Source organism: Camelus ferus, chromosome 5 (genome assembly GCF_009834535.1).
Source record: "Camelus ferus isolate YT-003-E chromosome 5, BCGSAC_Cfer_1.0, whole genome shotgun sequence".
NCBI classification, from domain to species: domain Eukaryota; kingdom Metazoa; phylum Chordata; class Mammalia; order Artiodactyla; family Camelidae; genus Camelus; species Camelus ferus.
This window is the reverse complement of record NC_045700.1, coordinates 66,580,324-66,598,159: the sequence shown is the minus strand read 5'-3', so window position 1 is coordinate 66,598,159 and position 17,836 is coordinate 66,580,324. Positions and strand designations below refer to the sequence as shown.

At 41.1% G+C, this 17,836-nt stretch overlaps 1 protein-coding gene across 1 annotated transcript in view; it reads left to right on the top strand.

The window, feature by feature from the left end:
* Window positions 1–333: 333 nt before the first annotated feature.
* Window positions 334–17,836, top strand: part of ADAM23 (ADAM metallopeptidase domain 23) — a 157,203-nt gene continuing 139,700 nt past the window's right edge. Inside the window, 2 exon segments of the mRNA XM_014557126.2 lie at window positions 334–879; window positions 2,034–2,251. Coding sequence (XP_014412612.2) covers window positions 666–879; window positions 2,034–2,251 — 432 coding nt within the window. The 5' untranslated portion in view covers window positions 334–665.

Genomic DNA, 17,836 nt, shown 5'->3' with positions numbered 1-17,836 from the left:
TTCTCTGGCTGGTGGTTTCCTACAGATCATTCAGGTCTGGAAACCCCCACACTCTTCTTTCTTGCCCCCTGGCTAATCCCTGACTACCAGCTTCCTCCCTCCCCCGCCCCCACCTCTGGAGGTGCCACCGTCACCTCTGATGCTGCCTGGGTTGCTGCATCACTCTGCTGCTTTTTCCACCTCCCCTCCCTTTTCTTCCACAAAAAAGCATGCGCAGTGCGTCCCGTGCCAGGCAACAGCATCAGCATCAGCATCAGGGCGCGAAGCCGCGCTTCGGCGCGCTCTCGAGGGCGGGGCGCACGCCCGCGCCGCGCGCCCCCGCGCCGCTCGCTCCCGCCCGTCTCCGGAGCATCCTTAGCCCCAGCAGCAGCCCCCGCAGTCGCTGGAACAGCCGCGCCCGCCGCAGGGAGGGAGGAGCATCTGGGGAGGCTCCAAGTTGGCGGAGCGACTGGGACCCCCGGACTCTTCAGCGGCAGCCCCGGGAGGGGCTGGAGGCGAGCAGGGGAGGGGGCGCCGCCCAGCCCCGAGCCCCGAGCCGCGACCCCCCTGTCCGCGGCCGCACCATGCGCGCCGAGCCGGCGTGACCGGCTCCGCCCGCAACCTCCCCGCAGCCTAGCCCGGCGCTCTTGCTGGCCACACGGAGCGGCGCCCGGGCGCTATGAGCCATGAAGCCACCCGGCAACAGCTCCCGGCGGCCGCCCCTCGCGGGCTGCAGCCTGCCCCTAGCCTCCAGCGGCCCCCGCGGCGGCCCCGCCGGCCCGGCGCCCATCCGCGCCCTGGCCCGCTTGCCGCCCTGCCGCCTGCTCCTCGTTCTTCTCCTGCTGCCTCCACTCGCCGCCTCATTCCGGCCCCGCGCCTGGGGGGCTGCTGCACCCAGCGGTGGGTATGGCCCCGGTGCCCTTTGCATTGCATTGCCCACGGGGCCCTGCAGAGGAAAGCGGAGGGCACGAGAGTCCGTGCGCCCCGGACATATCCAGGGCTCGGCCTTTCCGAGCCTCCCTGCCGGTCCACCTCTCTCATTCCCAAACCCTCGTTCATGCCAGTTCACTTTTTGAAGTCCATTTGTGTTGCATTCACTAAATTATTGTCGTTCCACTGGAAGGTATTTAGTGAATGCGGGGACCCTAACTGATCTTTGTGCAACTTGGGGAAACCGGTGGATGGGAAATACAGCGAGGGAGCAAGTTTTTTTCTTGGTTGGTGGAGCCTGAACGCGAATGCGGGAGGGTGTAATGATAATACTGGTAATGTGTTTCCTCAAATTGCCTAGTGGGTTTATTCATTGCTGTTGGAATTATAGGTGGGGGAGGGAAACTTCGAGGATATAAACCTTTGGTTTGTAATTTCTCAAAATGCTTGTCATTATAATGAACAATTAAGATAATATAATGTTCAATACATTGATTGGAAATCAGTGACAGCAGAAAGCTGGTCTTAGCAGGAAAATAAAAAGGAATTGGAAAGCTGCCAGCATCTGCATCCCTCTATGGCAAAGGATTTGTGCTCATCTCAAAGTTAAAAGAAAAGGGAATTGCCCATTGTGTTAAATGAATCAATTAACATTCCATGATCATGAGTTCTGCACTCAAGTTATCTTAGGAGCGTTCTTAGCCCTCAGGTGGGATACTCCTAGTCAGAGTTCCACTGAGCTTCTGTAGACTCAGAAGGGGTGCAGATGAGGGTCAGAACCTTTGAGCATGTTCATTTCATGACTCTTCCTTCAAGTCCATTCTCCATCCACCCCGCTCACTTGAAACTATAGATTTGAGACTTTATATATTTTAGAAATGTACATATAAAACATAAATCAAAATAAACAGTACAGTATTGTGTAAGCCTTTTTGGCTGTTAACCTATCCAGGCCATTTCATTGTTGCAATAACTTTCTTTACTGTGTCTTTAGTTCTTACCTGCTTTGTAAGCAGAAAACTTTGTTTTTGCAATTTAATGGAAGAAATACACCTTAGTGCTTATGTATTCATTGGGTATATATGTGTGTGTTTGTGTATGTTTGTGACCCCCCTCCCCCCCAGCTCCGCACTGGAATGAAACTGCAGAAAAAATTTTGGGAGTCCTGGCAGATGAAGACAACACATTGCAACAGAATAGCAGCAGTAATATCAGTTACAGCAATGCAATGCAGAAAGAAATCACCCTGCCTTCAAGACTCATATATTACATCAACCAAGACTCGGAAAGCCCTTACCATGTTCTTGACACAAAGGCGAGACACCAGCAAAAACATAACAAGGTAGGCAAGGGGCTGGGTATGGAAAAGTAGCTGCCATGAAGAGTTTTCCTTTGATTTGATTTTCTGCCAGAATCTGATTTCACAAATTTTACTGAAGCATTTTATTAGGAAACCAATTAATATTGTGATAGGGGAGAAACTGGAGGGAATTAACCTGGGATCTACTGGAATAGGATTGCTTTTGGTCTGTCCTCTGACTCTAAACTGAGATTGGAATTTTCTTATGGCTTTATAAGTTTAACAGCTAAAGTGTGGTCCATTTTTCTTTTAGGCGCATTAAACACCACACAGTAGTTAAGTAAATGTGTTTATGGTCCTGACTTTTATCTGTGAGGCTTTATGTAAGGGTGCAGTAGACTACCTCCCATGATGAAAACTGTTTTCAGTCTGTGCCCAGAGATTGCTCTAAGAAGCTGTTGGGCTGCAGATTTCCCATCAGTCTTTCATCTAGAAATTGAGTATTTAAGTTTAAAACAACCTCTTTCCTTCTTTAATTGGTCAACAGGAAAAAAAATATTTTTCCTATAGTAGGTAAACTATGTAACATTTTAAAGGATTATGATGACTAGAAACAAACTGTTTATATAATATAGAGACCAGTTTTGGTCAGCACAGTCCTTCCAGACTTTGTCTACATTCACTGGGGACAGGTGATTTACTTTCCGATCGGTTCAGAAAGTGTCATTGATTTTTCAAAAGGCATTCAATTGAGGATGAAGGTGCTTAATAACCAGAGTTTAAGGGATCTTTTTTATTGCTTACTAGTCATTATTTAAGTTAATACTATTTTGGACCCCAAGCAGATTTCCACAATAGGTTACCAGTGCCTCTTTTCTTTATTAGGAGCAGAAAATACAGTCTGTATGTCAAATATTTTACTTTGGGCTTGTCAGGGAGGAAGAAAACTTTCCTTTACCTTTCTGGGTTCTTCTGGCTGCTCCAAGAATTAAATTGACATGAGACAGATTAGCAGGAGAAAATTAAATTTAGTTTTGTATATATACATGAGAGGGTTCGAGGCCCCATATATATGGGAGGTTCAGAGACAGAAAAGTAAAATGAGGTATATATACCACCGTGAGCTAAGGAATGGCATAGGGGCCTGGGGCTTCCAAGGACAGCAGGGTCATTCAGAAGATGATAAAAAGAGCAGATGTTTGGTAGTTAGATGTTTGCCCTGTTACAGAGATGGGGCCACTTAGATAAAATTTATCTCTGGTAATAATTCTTTTCTCAGAAAAATCCTCAATTTAAATTCTTCTAGGTAGTTAAGGGAGGGGCAGTAGTTTCTTTTGAACCTGCAGTGTCTAGACTGTGTCTTTAGCTCAAAATAATCCTCATGCAAAAGTGACACATTTTGGGGAAGCTCGTTCTGAACCCTACAGATCATACCTGTTCAGTTGAGATGAGCAGTCCTTGTCTAAACATCCAGAATTGAAGAAGAGTATCTCTGGTTTGCATCATTGTGTTTTATTAGTTTTCTAAAATATAGGCAAGTGGTAACAGTACTTATTCCCGCTTGGGAGTAAATGGGGACAAATGGGGAGTTAGACATTTAAGGCCTTTAGGTGATCCCAAGGTTGTGAAACAGCTGATAAAAAATTCAAGAGGCCTTAATATTTACAAGTCAGGTTTCTGAGAAAATACTTCCTTCATATTGGATATTATTAGAAAAGTTAACGTCGCATCTATTGTGAAGTATTGCATTGTGAAGTATTGTGTTGTGAAGTATTGCATTGTGAAGTGGCTACCCCCCGCTTTGGCTGGGGTCTCTGTTCTCACAGTCCTTTTCCTATCTTCTTCAATGTAACTTAACAGGTTGACTCCTGGGTCATGTGTACTTATTTGTCTCGTTGATGGGAGTGGACAGTGTCTTTAAGGAAGAAGAATCCAAGATCCTCTTGATAAAAGCATTGAGGCTCATTTTATGGTTTTTGTACTAATTAATATGATCTTCTGTGCTTAAGTGACAAATTCTCGAACTCCAGTGTCTTTGCATAGGGTGGTGGAGGAAGAGAAAAAATGACCTCAAAGCCTATAAACAATGCTCAAACCCTCCTGAGCTGAGACGTCAGTGGAACACTTTTAATAACGCAGGTGTTGGTGGCTGTGGCTAACTCTAGTCTTCTAGTCTAATCTTATGTGTTTGCTTTCTTTGTTGGGACTTGGTTTGACTACAATATATCTGAATTTTTATAATAATAAGATTGTTAAAACTTCACCCACTACTCATGTAGAGGAATAGATTTCCGACTATAGAGCGCATACTTGCTGTTGGAATGATATTATGTCTCCACTTCCATTTCTTTTACCTTAAAAAATGTTTACGTGGAAATTATGTTTGAAAGCATTTTCCCTCTTTCTTACTTGTTTGATTGAACAAGCATTTGTTGGATATATCTCATGTGCAAAGTAGTATGCTAAAGATTCAGAGGTAAGAGATAAGGGGTACAAGGATGAACAAGACAAGGTCTGTCCTCCAGGAGTTAACAAAAATGAGATAAGCAAGATTCTTAAAAGCGCCCTCATACAGATGTAAACAGTGTTCTTCCTTATGGTGGGTTCCCTGAAACTTCCCTATGTGTTCTGTGATTTCTCTTGCACTTCTGTCTGGAAGCATCTCTTGAACTAGTTGACAAAAAACAAAACAAAACAAAACAAAAAACAAAAAACAAAAAAAATTAGTTCCCTCTGCTTTCTGTTGTATCTTTGGATGACTTACCTAAGAATAGTGATGAGAGATACTTGTTCATTCAGCTGCTTTACAAATGTTTCAGTGAGAGAGAACTTACAGGATTTCATTATTTTTGCTTTTATAAAAAACGTTTTGATTTTAATATCTGTGTATTGTATACCATTTTTTTCCTCCTCTGATTTCATGGCACTCAAGCACATTTTAATGAATGTCTTAGAAATGCTGAATCACTGTGCCAATCTCCTGGATCCCTTGATTGGGGGGTAGAGGTGAAGAGGGAAATTCCCAGATATAGGTTGCCAGACAGAACTCTATTTATTTCATAAATATTCAGAGTTGATCAGGCCTTACTACTTTATAGCTGTGAAAGTTAAAATGTTTATTAACTCTTTCCAAATTGGTGAGTTTAAAAGCTGGCTGTGTAAAGCACCACTGTTAATACTGGTGTTTCTGAAAACCTTAAAGTTTTCTTTATCAAAGATTGTTTGGGAATCTTTTTACCTCCAGATAGAGTGATGTATAAATTATTGTCCAAACTGCACCATTTTTGAGACTGAAAGTGGGCATGCTTAATAATTATGCCAGGATTATAGGTGTTAACCAAGTTGGTCCAGAGCAGACTGGGAACATGGTCACCTCAGATCTAGACAGTTACATTCCTTGATTTTTGGCACTTATCCAAGTTTGAGTTTCTTTATAGACAGTTTTATTTTCTGATGATTTATTGTAACTTTTCCTTATTTGCCAAGAGGTTAGTTTACCCCCATATAGAAGTAGTAGAGTCTGAAAAGGAAAAAATTTAGTCTTTGCTTTGTTATTAAGACTTATCTTCTTCACTTGTAGAGACTTTTACAAGCATAAAAAGAATTTTATGATTACTAAACATAAGCATTTTATTAACCATTAATTCAATATATTAATAAAATGGACCCTATGTTTATAAAGAGGGAGAAGCAATTTAGATCTCTTCATTCATTCATTCATTCATTCATTCATTCATTCATAGATAATCCTATGAGGTCTGTTCCTGAGAAAGTTAACCTGTGGAGGAAGAAAAAAATTTTTCCTCTACCTTTCAAGGTTCTTGGCTGAGACACAGATCGTAATAAAACACAGGTTAACAGGAGAACAATAGAAGTTTAATAACATGTATGCCTCCTGTGTACATGGGAGAGACCCAGGAAAACTGAGGAGCTTTGAAATGGCCCAGCCATCAGCTTAAATAACCTGTCCAGCTAAAGATGAGACGTGGCAGGGTGTGGAGCCAGTTATGGGAGGCTCTCAAGAAAAGCACAGTAAACAAGGGTAAGGTTGTTAAGCAGATTTAAATCATAGCCTTTCACATTGATAAAGTGTTTCTGGAGATTTAGAGTCATCCTCCTCTTCCTGGTACAGAGAGGGAAACACTTACAAATGGAGATTTCTTACAAATATAAATGTCTCTTACAAAAGAGTAACTTCTGCTTGGTTTACAGAGCTTCTACTGTGTCTGCTGTTTCTTAAAAATAACCAGCCTGAAATAATCCTTATGCCAAAGAGGCATATTTTGGGATGGTATATTCTGTTCCCCTTCAAACCTTTTCCTGAAACTTTCCTTTAGTCAAAATTTACTTGCCTTGTATTGTACTTTTTTAGGATTCTTTTTCTCTTGCAGTTGAGAAGGGATGGAAGAGGTACACTGTGTACAGCACAGGGTTTGAGGGAAGATGAAAGTCATCTCCTTTGACTTTAGATATGGCTCAGTCTTTTGTTACCTTCCCTACTGTGTTAGAGACTCAGAGCTGGTGTATTAAGAACATGCAGATTATGACCTGCTGAATGAGGGGGCACAAGCCATCCACACGAGTCGGCATGTAGGTCCCTCAGCATCCAAGCTCCCACTTTGGAGAAGTGAAACCCACTGGGTCATTTTGATTGAAGGCACTGTTCAATACACCCACACACAAGAAGTAGAGTCACAAGATTTATTACTTACAGATCCCAGAAAGGGGGGCAGTGAGTGAGGTGAGGAGAGCTGTCCTCCACCCCAGGTCACCTGTGAGCAGGAGACAGAGAGGGTAGCAAGTACCTATTACTTAGAAGGTAGTTGGGGTGGAGGTCACTAACTTTCCATGGACTTAACTCTAAGTGATTATTTGAAAAGGTGCCTGGGAAAAGCAAAGTGGGAACTTATGATGGAACTCCTAAAATCAAGTTCTTGTCTAAATGTCCAGACTCTGTGTGTGAGCAGTTTCTATACTGTAAAATGCCTAGGCAGCAAATCTAGAAAAACAAAGTCGCTTTTCTCATCATATATATTCCCACCACTCCCGGTTGAAGAGAGAGAAGAGAGATTTTTTTTTCCTTAACGGAGGCAGGCAATGGGGATTGAACCCAGTACCTCGTGCATGCCAAGCACACGCTCTACCACTGAGCTATACCTCCACCCAGAAGAGAGAAGTTTAAGCGAATTTAGATTACAATGATTATTAATACTTCCTCTTCTCCTTCTGGACAAGGGTGGTTCCACATTTCTTGACCACCCAGAAGCCAGCTGCCCCACTGCTCTTGGTGTCGGACAGCAGAAAGAAACACAGGGTCCATAGAATTGGTAGAGTGATAACAATTTGGTTATATGGTAATGCAAACTTTTGTATTGGCCTCAGCGGCCTTCCCAGGTTTTCTAGATCTTCCTGAGCAGTCCTTACAAAAACGTAGTACATAGAATTCAGGCTTGAAATGGTTTTACTTGTAATGCCTGGCATATAGTAGTGGTCAGTAAAATCTGCTGAATGAATCAATGATTGAACACTCCTATGTTTGAAAGAGTGCGGTGCTTTCTATGAAATTTCATGTTATAATCAAATTGACATCCAAAAGAGCCTTAAGTTACCGTTAAGGATTGTTGGCACTGTGACAGATCAACAGGAAAGAGAATTTTGGTCTTAAGTTATTAGCATAATCACACTTACATTACCCCAAATCATGAAAATACCTATCTGAACAATCCTTAGATCATCCCTATCGCTGTTGCGCACCGTTAACGAGGCTAATCCACAAGCTGACCCGGTGGGAGATTTTGTCATTGCTATAGGTTCTCAGCGGTGGAGCCTGAGGTGTCCACTCATATAGTTTCCAGTAAATCAGACTTAATGCTTATGAGGCATCCAGTTCTGTTTAGTGAATACCTGTTTTGAATCGGGTACTGTGCCAGACTCTGGGGAAAGTGAGGAAGAGTAACACTTGGTCCCCACCCGTACTCAGAACAGGATGGGCGTCAGAAACAAGGCAGCTGGTGGTGGTGTGTGGTTCCTGTCCGCGCAGTTGCTCGCTCGTTGTGGGAACAAAGGGCTGTAGACACCCGGGAAAGCCAAAGAAAACCTCAAAGAATAAGAAACAATCGAGCTGGCTCAAAAGAGCAATTAGGAGGTAAGTTTTTGAGAGGCAGACAGAGGGTGGAGGGTGGCGGGGGTGGAGAAGGGTCCACAGTCAGCAGCCCAAGACTTGGGCCTGCTTGGGGGCATCAGGGAAGGGCTCAGTGTGGTGAGTGTTAGAAAGGGAGACTCAAGTGTGGGAAATGTCAGAGGCCATTAGTTTGTAGTCAGTTTATTTTTTTATTTCATTTAAAAAAATTTAATTTCAGGCGGCCAGGAGACAAGTAGGTTTTTTTTTAAAATAGAGGTACTGGGGATTGAACCCAGGACCTCGTGCATGCTAAGCACACACTTTACCACTGAGCTATACGCTCCCCCTGTGGTAAGTTTTAAAAAAATCTCACTTAATTACTTAATTCCTCTAGAAGTCCAGTAATGTACATGAATGTAGATGTAGCAGTTGAGATTTACAGTTAGTGTCTTCAGAAAGCTAGTAAGTGGCAGACAGAGGCAGGATTCGAACCCACGTCTTATCCTTTGCCAAGCCCGTGCTGGAGAGACTAGGGTATGCTGGGCATGACAGGTAGTGAAGGTGAAAGGCTGTGAAGACTGTGAGGAGATAAACAGTTTGGATTTATTTTGTGCCGAATGGTTCCATCCTGACAAATCAGGAGGTGAGCACGTCACTGGTTGAGCATAGATGGAGTGCCAGTTCTGTGGCTCTTCAGGAAACTTACCTTCTAGTGGGAGGAGACAGACCATAAACACAACCCAAAGATTTCAGGTATTGACAAGTGCTTGAAGAAGATAAAATAACATAGAGAATGGTGGGGGGGAGGGCTTCTCCTGAAGACTGGAAGACTGGGCCTGTGATCTTGGGTGGGAGTAACCTGCCCACTGTGGTTCCTCTTTAGACAAGGTGCGCACGTGCTGTTTCAGTGCCCCACCCCTACTCCTTGCTGCCGACCACCCACCCTTCCTCATCTCTGTTACTTGCTTGGCCTCTGTAGGTGTTTGAATTTGGACCCTAGTCTTTTAAATTTTTATTTATTTACTTTTTTATTGAAGTGTAGTTGATTTACAATGTTAGTTTCAGGTGTATAGCAAAGAGATTCAGTTATACATACACATATATACATATATATATTTTTTCAGATTCTTTTCCATTATAGCTTATTACAGGAAATTGAATATAGTTCCCTGTGCTATACAGTAGGTTCTTCTTATTTTTCTATGTTATATATACTAATATGTATCTGTTAATTCCAAGCTGCTACTTTATTCCTTCCCACCTTTCCCCTTTGGTAACCATAATTTGTTTTCTATGTCTGTCATTCTGTTTCTGGTTTGTAAATAAAATTTGTTTCCTTTTTTTAGATTCCACATAAAAGTGGTACCATATGATATTTGTCTTTCTGTGTCTGACTTACTTCGGTTAATATGATAATCACTAGGTCCATCCATGTTGCTGCAAATGGCATTTCATTCTTTTTATGGCCAAGTAATATTCCATTGTGTGTGTGTGTGTGTGTGTGTGTGTGTGTGTGTGTGTGTGTGCATATGTGTATATATATATACACACATATCTATCTATCTCACATCCTCATTCTCCATTCATCCGATGGTGGACATTTAGGTTGTTTCCATGTCTTGGCTATTGTAAATAATGCTGCTGTGAACACTGGGGTGCATGTGTCTTTTTGAATTATGGTTTTCTCTGGATATATGCCCAGGAGTTGGGATTGCTGGATCATATGGTCAGTCTATTTTTGTTTTTTTAAGGAACCTCCATACTGTCCTCCATATTGGCTGTACCAGTTTACGTTCCCACCAACAGTGTAGGAGGGTTCCTTTTTCTCCACGCCCTCTCCAGTATTTATTATTTGTAGATTGTTTTAATGATGGCCATTCTGCCTGGTGTGAGGTGATACCTCACTATAGTTTTGATTTGCATTTCTCCAATAATTAGCGATTTTGAGCATCTTTTCATGTGCCTCTTGGCCATCTGGATGTCTTCATTGGAGAAATGTCTATTTAGATCTTCTGTCCATTTTTTGATTGGGTTTTTTTATTTTGAAATTAAGCTGTAAGAGCTGTTTGTATATTTTGGAAATTAGTCCCTTGTTGGTCGTGTCATTTGCAAATATTCTCTCCCATACCACCCTGAATGTGCCCGATCTCATCTGGACCCTAATCTTTGATTCTTCTCTCCCATAAATCCTGGACCGTTTCTGATCATTTCACCCTGGATGAATTTGATGGCCGCCATGCCTTCCAGCAGTAAACTGTGCTGCTGAAAGTCTTGTATGTGCCCCTAAGTAATATTTTCTACTCTTCCTTCTTGTGGATTGGCTCCTTTCTGCTAATGTGTAACTACTGGTATCATTCTGTCTTCACTTATTCTGAGGTTTCGTTAACAGTTTAGGCCACTGTCCTTCTCTCTATAGCCAGTCAAAAAATAACCGAGGCGCTTTTATGCACTCAGTGGCTTTGCCCAGGGTTGGTGGCATCATGCAGGCTGAGGGTCACATCAGGAAGAGAGCTGTCCTTGCTGCCGTGTTCCTTTTCCTCAGTGGTACTGCTATTTTCTCAGCCACCCAACAGTGAACCTTAGGAGTTATTGCTGATTCTTTTCTCTCCTCCGTCTTCTGACTATAAATAGTCACATACTAAGTCTTGACGCTTCTCCTGAACCCATCCTTCCCTCCTCCTCAGTATTGTGTTCTTGTCATCGCCTCTTGTCTCTCTTTCTCTCTGTCAATCCATCAGTCCCACTGCTGACAGATTAATCTTCCTGGAACACTTAGTGTGTCACGTGACTCCCTTTATCCACATGCAGGAAGCATGATTTCAGCAGATGAATTTTCCCTGTGGAGTGAAGGAGAGCGAGCGAATTGCTCTGGAGAAGTGCTGTTGCCCCACTTTTGAATGCTACACATTTGCTGGTCTGTTCTCCTTTTCAGCATTTTCCCAGGTCTGTTTACCCAAAAGTCAGTCCGTGGCAGGAGGTAATTTTGTCTGGATGATTCCATTCATATCTGTCCAAACTCTGGGGCTAGTTATGGGAAACCCTTGGCATCAGTGGCGATAACCCAAACAGTCACTAATGCATTCTCGGGCTTTTGTTTCAGGTTCAAATACTGTTAAATTCCTGCTTCAGAAGGTCCTTCCTCTTCATCTTTAAGATATGAGTAATTAATTGCTCCCGGAGAATAAGTTTTCTGAATGAAAGTATTTTATTCCTCTCAAAAATGTACATAATCATAATGCTTTATTCACACAAAGTATTTAATTCACAAATGACGTGGGTATCCTGTAGCCTAATGAAAGACTCATTTATTCACATAATTCATTCATTCAGAATCCACTGAGCATCTGAATTTTGCCATTTTACAAAGGAGTTTTTGTTTTTAGAATTTATATAACTTTAGTACAATTTTCATCCAATACAGTGCTAGGAATTGTTATAAAAAGGATAGATCCAGTTGTATTTTACTCAGAATAATGAGAAGTTAAAAACAATTATGTTCATTCGTAGCAAATCAGGATATGGTTTTTGCATTTTATAGAGCAACACGAGAGAGAGGTGCATTCTCTGTCATTGGGTACCCAGTCTGGACAGAAGCCTGACCTGTGAATTGGCTCAGTGCTCCAAATAAGGTTTTGTTATATAGATGTCTTCTTCGGCTAAAGAGTAGACAGAGGCTACTTCCACCATCTGGAACATGACAAATTAATGAAGTCGAGATCTACATTCAAGTCTATTGTGAAAGATGTTTATTTATCAACAAGAACTACCTTAATGCTGAGTGTTTTCAAAGCTTTCTATTTAGACATGGAATGGGTAGAAATTCAAGTAAGTCTCCTTTACTGATGGACGCTAATTACAGAGACTTAAGTTCAAACAAACCAATGAACAGAGAAGTATAAATGGGACCCTATTAATGGTGGCTGCATTGCCCTTTAGCTTGGATCTATTATTATATAGCTGGGGACATTCACCTCTTTCTTGTTTGTATGGCAGTATTCACATGAGGGAGTCATTCTGGCACAGTTTTAATCCTAGGTGGGTAGGGGGAACAAGATAGTCACATGCTCCTGGACCACTTCCTTCCTTCCACCCCAGTGGGGCTAAAGATTAATTTTTAATTAAGCATACCTAGAGGTAGGTCACAGAAACATTCCAGAGCCACGAGGACATTAATTTGAGTCTCTGCTGAATTCCAGGATCTGTCCTAGTGCTTCCTTTCCCCTCACTGTGCATGTTCAGGAATTGTCAGGTGGCAGCCTGGATCACTTAGTTGGGTGCCTTGTGCTGTCTTTAATGTAAGCAGGCCTGCTAATACCATGTACTATAATAGGGAGTAGTTGTGTTGCAGGTCGGCTCCATTAATAACATAAATCAGTCGGCACTTAGAGACGACCCACATCCTCCATGTGTCTTCTTGCTCTTTACTTTTTGAGCTAAGTAGATAGAATGCCTTCAATCAACTTGCGCTCCCTCTGCAATACACTGGCAGTAACACATACAATATTCATTTGCAGTGAACCTCAGCAGTTTCATCGAGGCATTTTTCTATGTATAATTCACATGGTCTTCACAGCAATAAAAGGGGTTTTTTAATTAAATGGTTATTATTTCTGTGTTCTGGATGAGAAAACTAAGTCCAGAGAGGCCAGGCAGGGCAGTTGCTCTAGGTCCCGGGAATTATTGTTATGACCAGAGTGACCAGAACCTTGGCCTGCAGACTTCCAGGTCCTTGTTCTGTGGGTCGACTATGGAAGTTTCTGATCCTTTTAGACACCTTTCCTCTCGATGGTGTCTATGAGCTAATCACACCACGGGTACACAACCACATACACACCTCCCCTGGCCTTCCTCTGCAGCTAGCTGGCTTTCTTGTCTTTTTTATTTCTTTTTTTCTAAATGAGTACTCCAGATAAACAATCTTGTTTAAAATGCTGGCATTTTTACAGTATTTTGCTTATCTGCTTCCTTTGCTTGTTGATCTTCCTAAACTTTCTTCTTCCTCTATCTGATTCCCATTCTTCCTTATTTACTGAATAAGGGTGTTCGTGTTGGTGTTTCCAAATTATATGTCAGGCATTTGACTATTCTAGAAAAGCTTTCCTTTTTTTGGGAAAAATATTCTCTAATACAGGATGTGCCTGAAGAAATAGGTCTTCAAAACAAGATGAGTTTATGAAAAACTGCTTAATTTACCCTCTATTTTTCACTAACACCCCACTTAAACTTTTTGTCAACATGTGTTAACCAGTGTTCCCACACAGACATGATATTATTTCAGGGCAAAGCAGGGAAATTGGCATTTTAATGCTATAGAATAGGCATTTATTTGTGGGATAAATATGATTCATGTTAGGCTGTTTAGAATGTCAGATATTCTTTGCCTTCTTTTGTTAACTCCTTTGCCACACAGTGGGGGAGATGGCTGGGGACTCAAGGGTCAGGGGGTCTGACAGATCTGCCGACACCAGCTGCTGAGACTTGGGCAAATTACTTGGTCTCTCTAAACTCCAGCTTTCTTATCAATCACAGAGACCTGATAACAGTGCCCACCCACGAGGCTGTGCTTGACCGAAATGGGATCACCCAGCAGAGTGGTTTGCCCAGGGCCTGGCACACAGGAAGTACTCAGGAAATGTTATCTGTTAATTACTGACTAGAGACCTAGGGAATCCAAGTTGTGAATTGCTCTTTTATGAATGAAGGGTAGTTTTATTAGAAAAGAGGGTAGGTTTAGAAGTAATTGTGAGGACGTCTGTGGGGAGGGGTGGCTCTCAGAGTTTTCCTGGTTTTGTGGCTGCGCTAGAACAATTGACCTCAGATGAGAATGGAGTCCTTATGCAGGAGTAAAGCTCCAGGATGTGGCGTGCTGCCTTGGAGGCTGCAGTCCTCTACACCAAGTGGAGGCGGCAGGATGTAAACATGAGGCTTGTACACTGGGGGAATAGAGGCGTTTTCCCTAAACCTTTGCCAGTAATCAGTGCAATCCAGGGTGGGGTTGGAGTCAGTCGGGCACTTTGGCACCTGGTAAGGTGAGCTGTTTTCTATGTCTATCGCCCGGATGGGTATGATGTGGCACCAAATGCTATAAATAGCACACATTCGTGTGATAATTTCCCTGAGAAGTGTCCCAATTAGACATCCACCCATCTCTCCTCCCCCCAGGTCCCCAGACAAAACAAAACCCAAGAAATATTTTCATCTGCCATTGATAATTTTCTGGCTTTAGAGTGAAATGTAACAGTCATAAAACCATGGCAAATAGAATGGTATATAGTCCTCCCAACCAGGAACATTTAACAGTTCTGTTTTTGTTTGGACGGTGGGATATTATTGAACATGCTATGACCAAAAAGTGAAATTTGGGTTTTGCATCTTAACTGCCTTAACCACGAGGAGTTCATACACTGATTCCCCTTCTCTTATAAATCATGGCTAAAAATAATTAGTGAGCTCTGTTAGTGAGCACAGTTAATTACTTACTTTGTTAATTACTGTCGCCTGCCCTGTGCAGTGTAGTGGACTTCCATCTCTGTAGAATGCTCAGACCACAGTCAGAGGCGTTTATCACTGTTGGGTGGCATCATCACTTGTCTCCTTCAGTGGGACATTGGGATGATGCTTTCTTGTTATTTCTGTCTTTGCAGTGCTGCATAAGACAGTTTTTGAAATAGTTAGCTATTACTCTTTTCCTTTCTAAGGAAATAGATCTACATTTTTCTTTTTATTCTTTTATTTGGGACATTAATCCTTTTAAGATCTGCTGGTACACTTTAAGCCTACTACCTAAATAGTATATTTATAAATTATCCTTTCTGCTTATCAGATCTTATATTATTTTTCTATTTTAGTTTTCTAGAATCCCTGACTTTCCCCTGACATATTTTAATACCCTAATGTGTTTAAAGTTTAGGAACTTATTTGATTTATTTGTATGAAACACTTGTTTGTGGTGTAACATTAAAGAATCTCAGTTCTTCCGAGAGCGTAATCTCTCCCTTGATACCTAGACTACATATCCAGCTATTTATCTTGTATCTCCATTTGAGTATCAAGGAGGCAACTCAAATTTAACACGTCCAAAATGGAACTCTTGATTCTAATATCTTCTACCCCAACCTGTCCCTCCCACGTTCTTCCCATCTGAGTAAATGGAAGATCATCCTTCCAACTCCTCACCCTGAGAGCCTTTGCCCTTCTCTCAAGCATTACCTCAAGCCATCAAATCTTGTTGGTTCTACCTTCAGTGCTATTCAGAATCTGGCCATTTATCACTGTCTTCGTTGCTCCCAACATGGTCTTATCCACCATCACCTCTCACTGATACTATTAAAATATCTTCTTATGTCTTATCCCTGCTTTTGTGGCCTCCATCACCCTGGCTCCAGTCTGTTTCACATACATCAGGCAAAGTGATCCTTTTAAATACTAATTGGATCATGTCACTCCTCAGCTTAATAACCTGCAAAGGCTTCCCATCTCACTCAGAGTAACTTTTTTTTCCTCTCCCAATCATAACGTCAGGACTGATGAGAACTGAACTACTGCTAGTTGTTACAGTTGATAGCAGGAAGTACTCTTTATGTTTGTGTGTTTAAACACACACCTTAGAAAGACTGCTAAGATTTAAACATCACTTTCATTCATGGCTTAAAAATATTATAATAAGCAGGTTTACCTACTTTGTCCCATTCACATTTGAATTAAATTTTTTTGATTTTCCTATTTTCAAACCATAGACCATGCAATTAAAATGGAGTATTTTTTTAAATTGTAATAATACAAAACAAAACAATACCCAAACATATTTATTGACCCTGTGACAAGTTCAGGGTTACCTTGCACTGTCCAAAAATGCTTTTGATGTGTCAGTGGCTTGCCAAAAGATTATAATTTCTTACGTACTGCGAAAATAGAATGATGCTTCTGAGGTCAGCAAACAGTGGGCTAAACAAAAGAAGGATTACCAATGTAGTAGTAGTGAATATCACAGTTTTTATATCCATGAAGAGCAGTGCTTTCTTACTTCTTGGTCTCGGAGGAAATTGCTTGAGGCCAAAGTCTTCAGAGAATTTGTAGAGTAAGGCTCTCAATGTCAGAGCTACAGGAAACAAATTGTACTGTACCGATTGGGTTTCATGGGGAGAGGATGATCACAGAAAGATGGGTATAAGCCAAGGTTCTGAAAATAAAATTGCTCAAAAGGAATATGTGGAGATATTTTGTTGGAAGCTGAAATTTGTTAATTGTTAGATGAATGAAACAAATGGAGAATGATGTTTAAGAAAAGGAAGGATGAGCAGTTCAATTTTTGCATGCTAATTTTTTACTGTGGTAAAATACGTATAACATACAATTTATCATTTTAACCATCTAAGTGTACATTTTTGTGGTATTAAGTATATTCTTGTTATTGTGCAACCATCACCACCATCCATCTCCAGAATATTTTTCATCTTCTCCAACTGGAGCTCTGTACCTGTTAAATACTTATTCCCTGTTTCTCCCTCTCCCCTGCTCCTGGCAAACAACTTCTTACCTTTTGTCTCTGTGAATTTCACTATCTTAGGTACCTAATATAACTAGAATCATAAAGTATTTGTCTTTTTGTGACTGGCTTATTTCACTTAGCATAATGTCTTCAGGGTTCATCCATGTTGTAGCTTGTATCAAAATTTCTTTCCTTTTTATGACTGAATGATATTCTATTATATGTATATACCATTATATGTTTCTCCATTCATCCATTGCTGGATACTTGGGCTGTTCCACCTTTGGCTATTGTGAATAATGCGTCTGTGACCATGGATGTACGAACAGATATTTCTTTGAGTCTCTGCATTCAGTTCTTTTGGGTATATACCCAGAAAGTGGAATTGCTGGATCATATGGTAATTCAATTTAATTCTATTTTTAATTTTTTGAGGAATTACCATAACATTTTCCATAACAGTTGCATTATTTTACATTCTCACAAGTGTTCCAATTTCTTCACATCCATGTCAACATTTATTTTCTGTTTTTTTTTTAATAACAGCTGTCCTAATGGGTATAAAGTGGTATCTTATTATGGTTTTGATTTCCATTTTTTGGTCTACATATTTAATAGGTTGAAATTTAATTATTCAATTATTGTTAAGTGAATCAGGTCAACGAAAGTTGTCAATCCCTTCTCAAATTGCTTGTAATGCACAAACAAAATATCACACCTTACCTCCCCCCACCAAAAAAAATCATACTTGTACCCAGTAGCGCTGGTGTGTTTTGTAGCTCCAGAAATTTGACCTAAAAATAGTGCTTTTTTTTTTTTTTGCATTTTTTTCTGATGATTAGTGCTGTTGGATACCTTTTTATTTGCTTATTGGCCATTTGTGTATCTTTCTTGGAGATATGTCTATTCAACTCTTTGCTCATTTTGAAATCAGGTTGTTTTCTAGTTGAGTTGTGGGAGTACTTTATATGTTCTGGATATCAATCCCTATCAGATATGTTTTTCTCTCTGTGAGTTA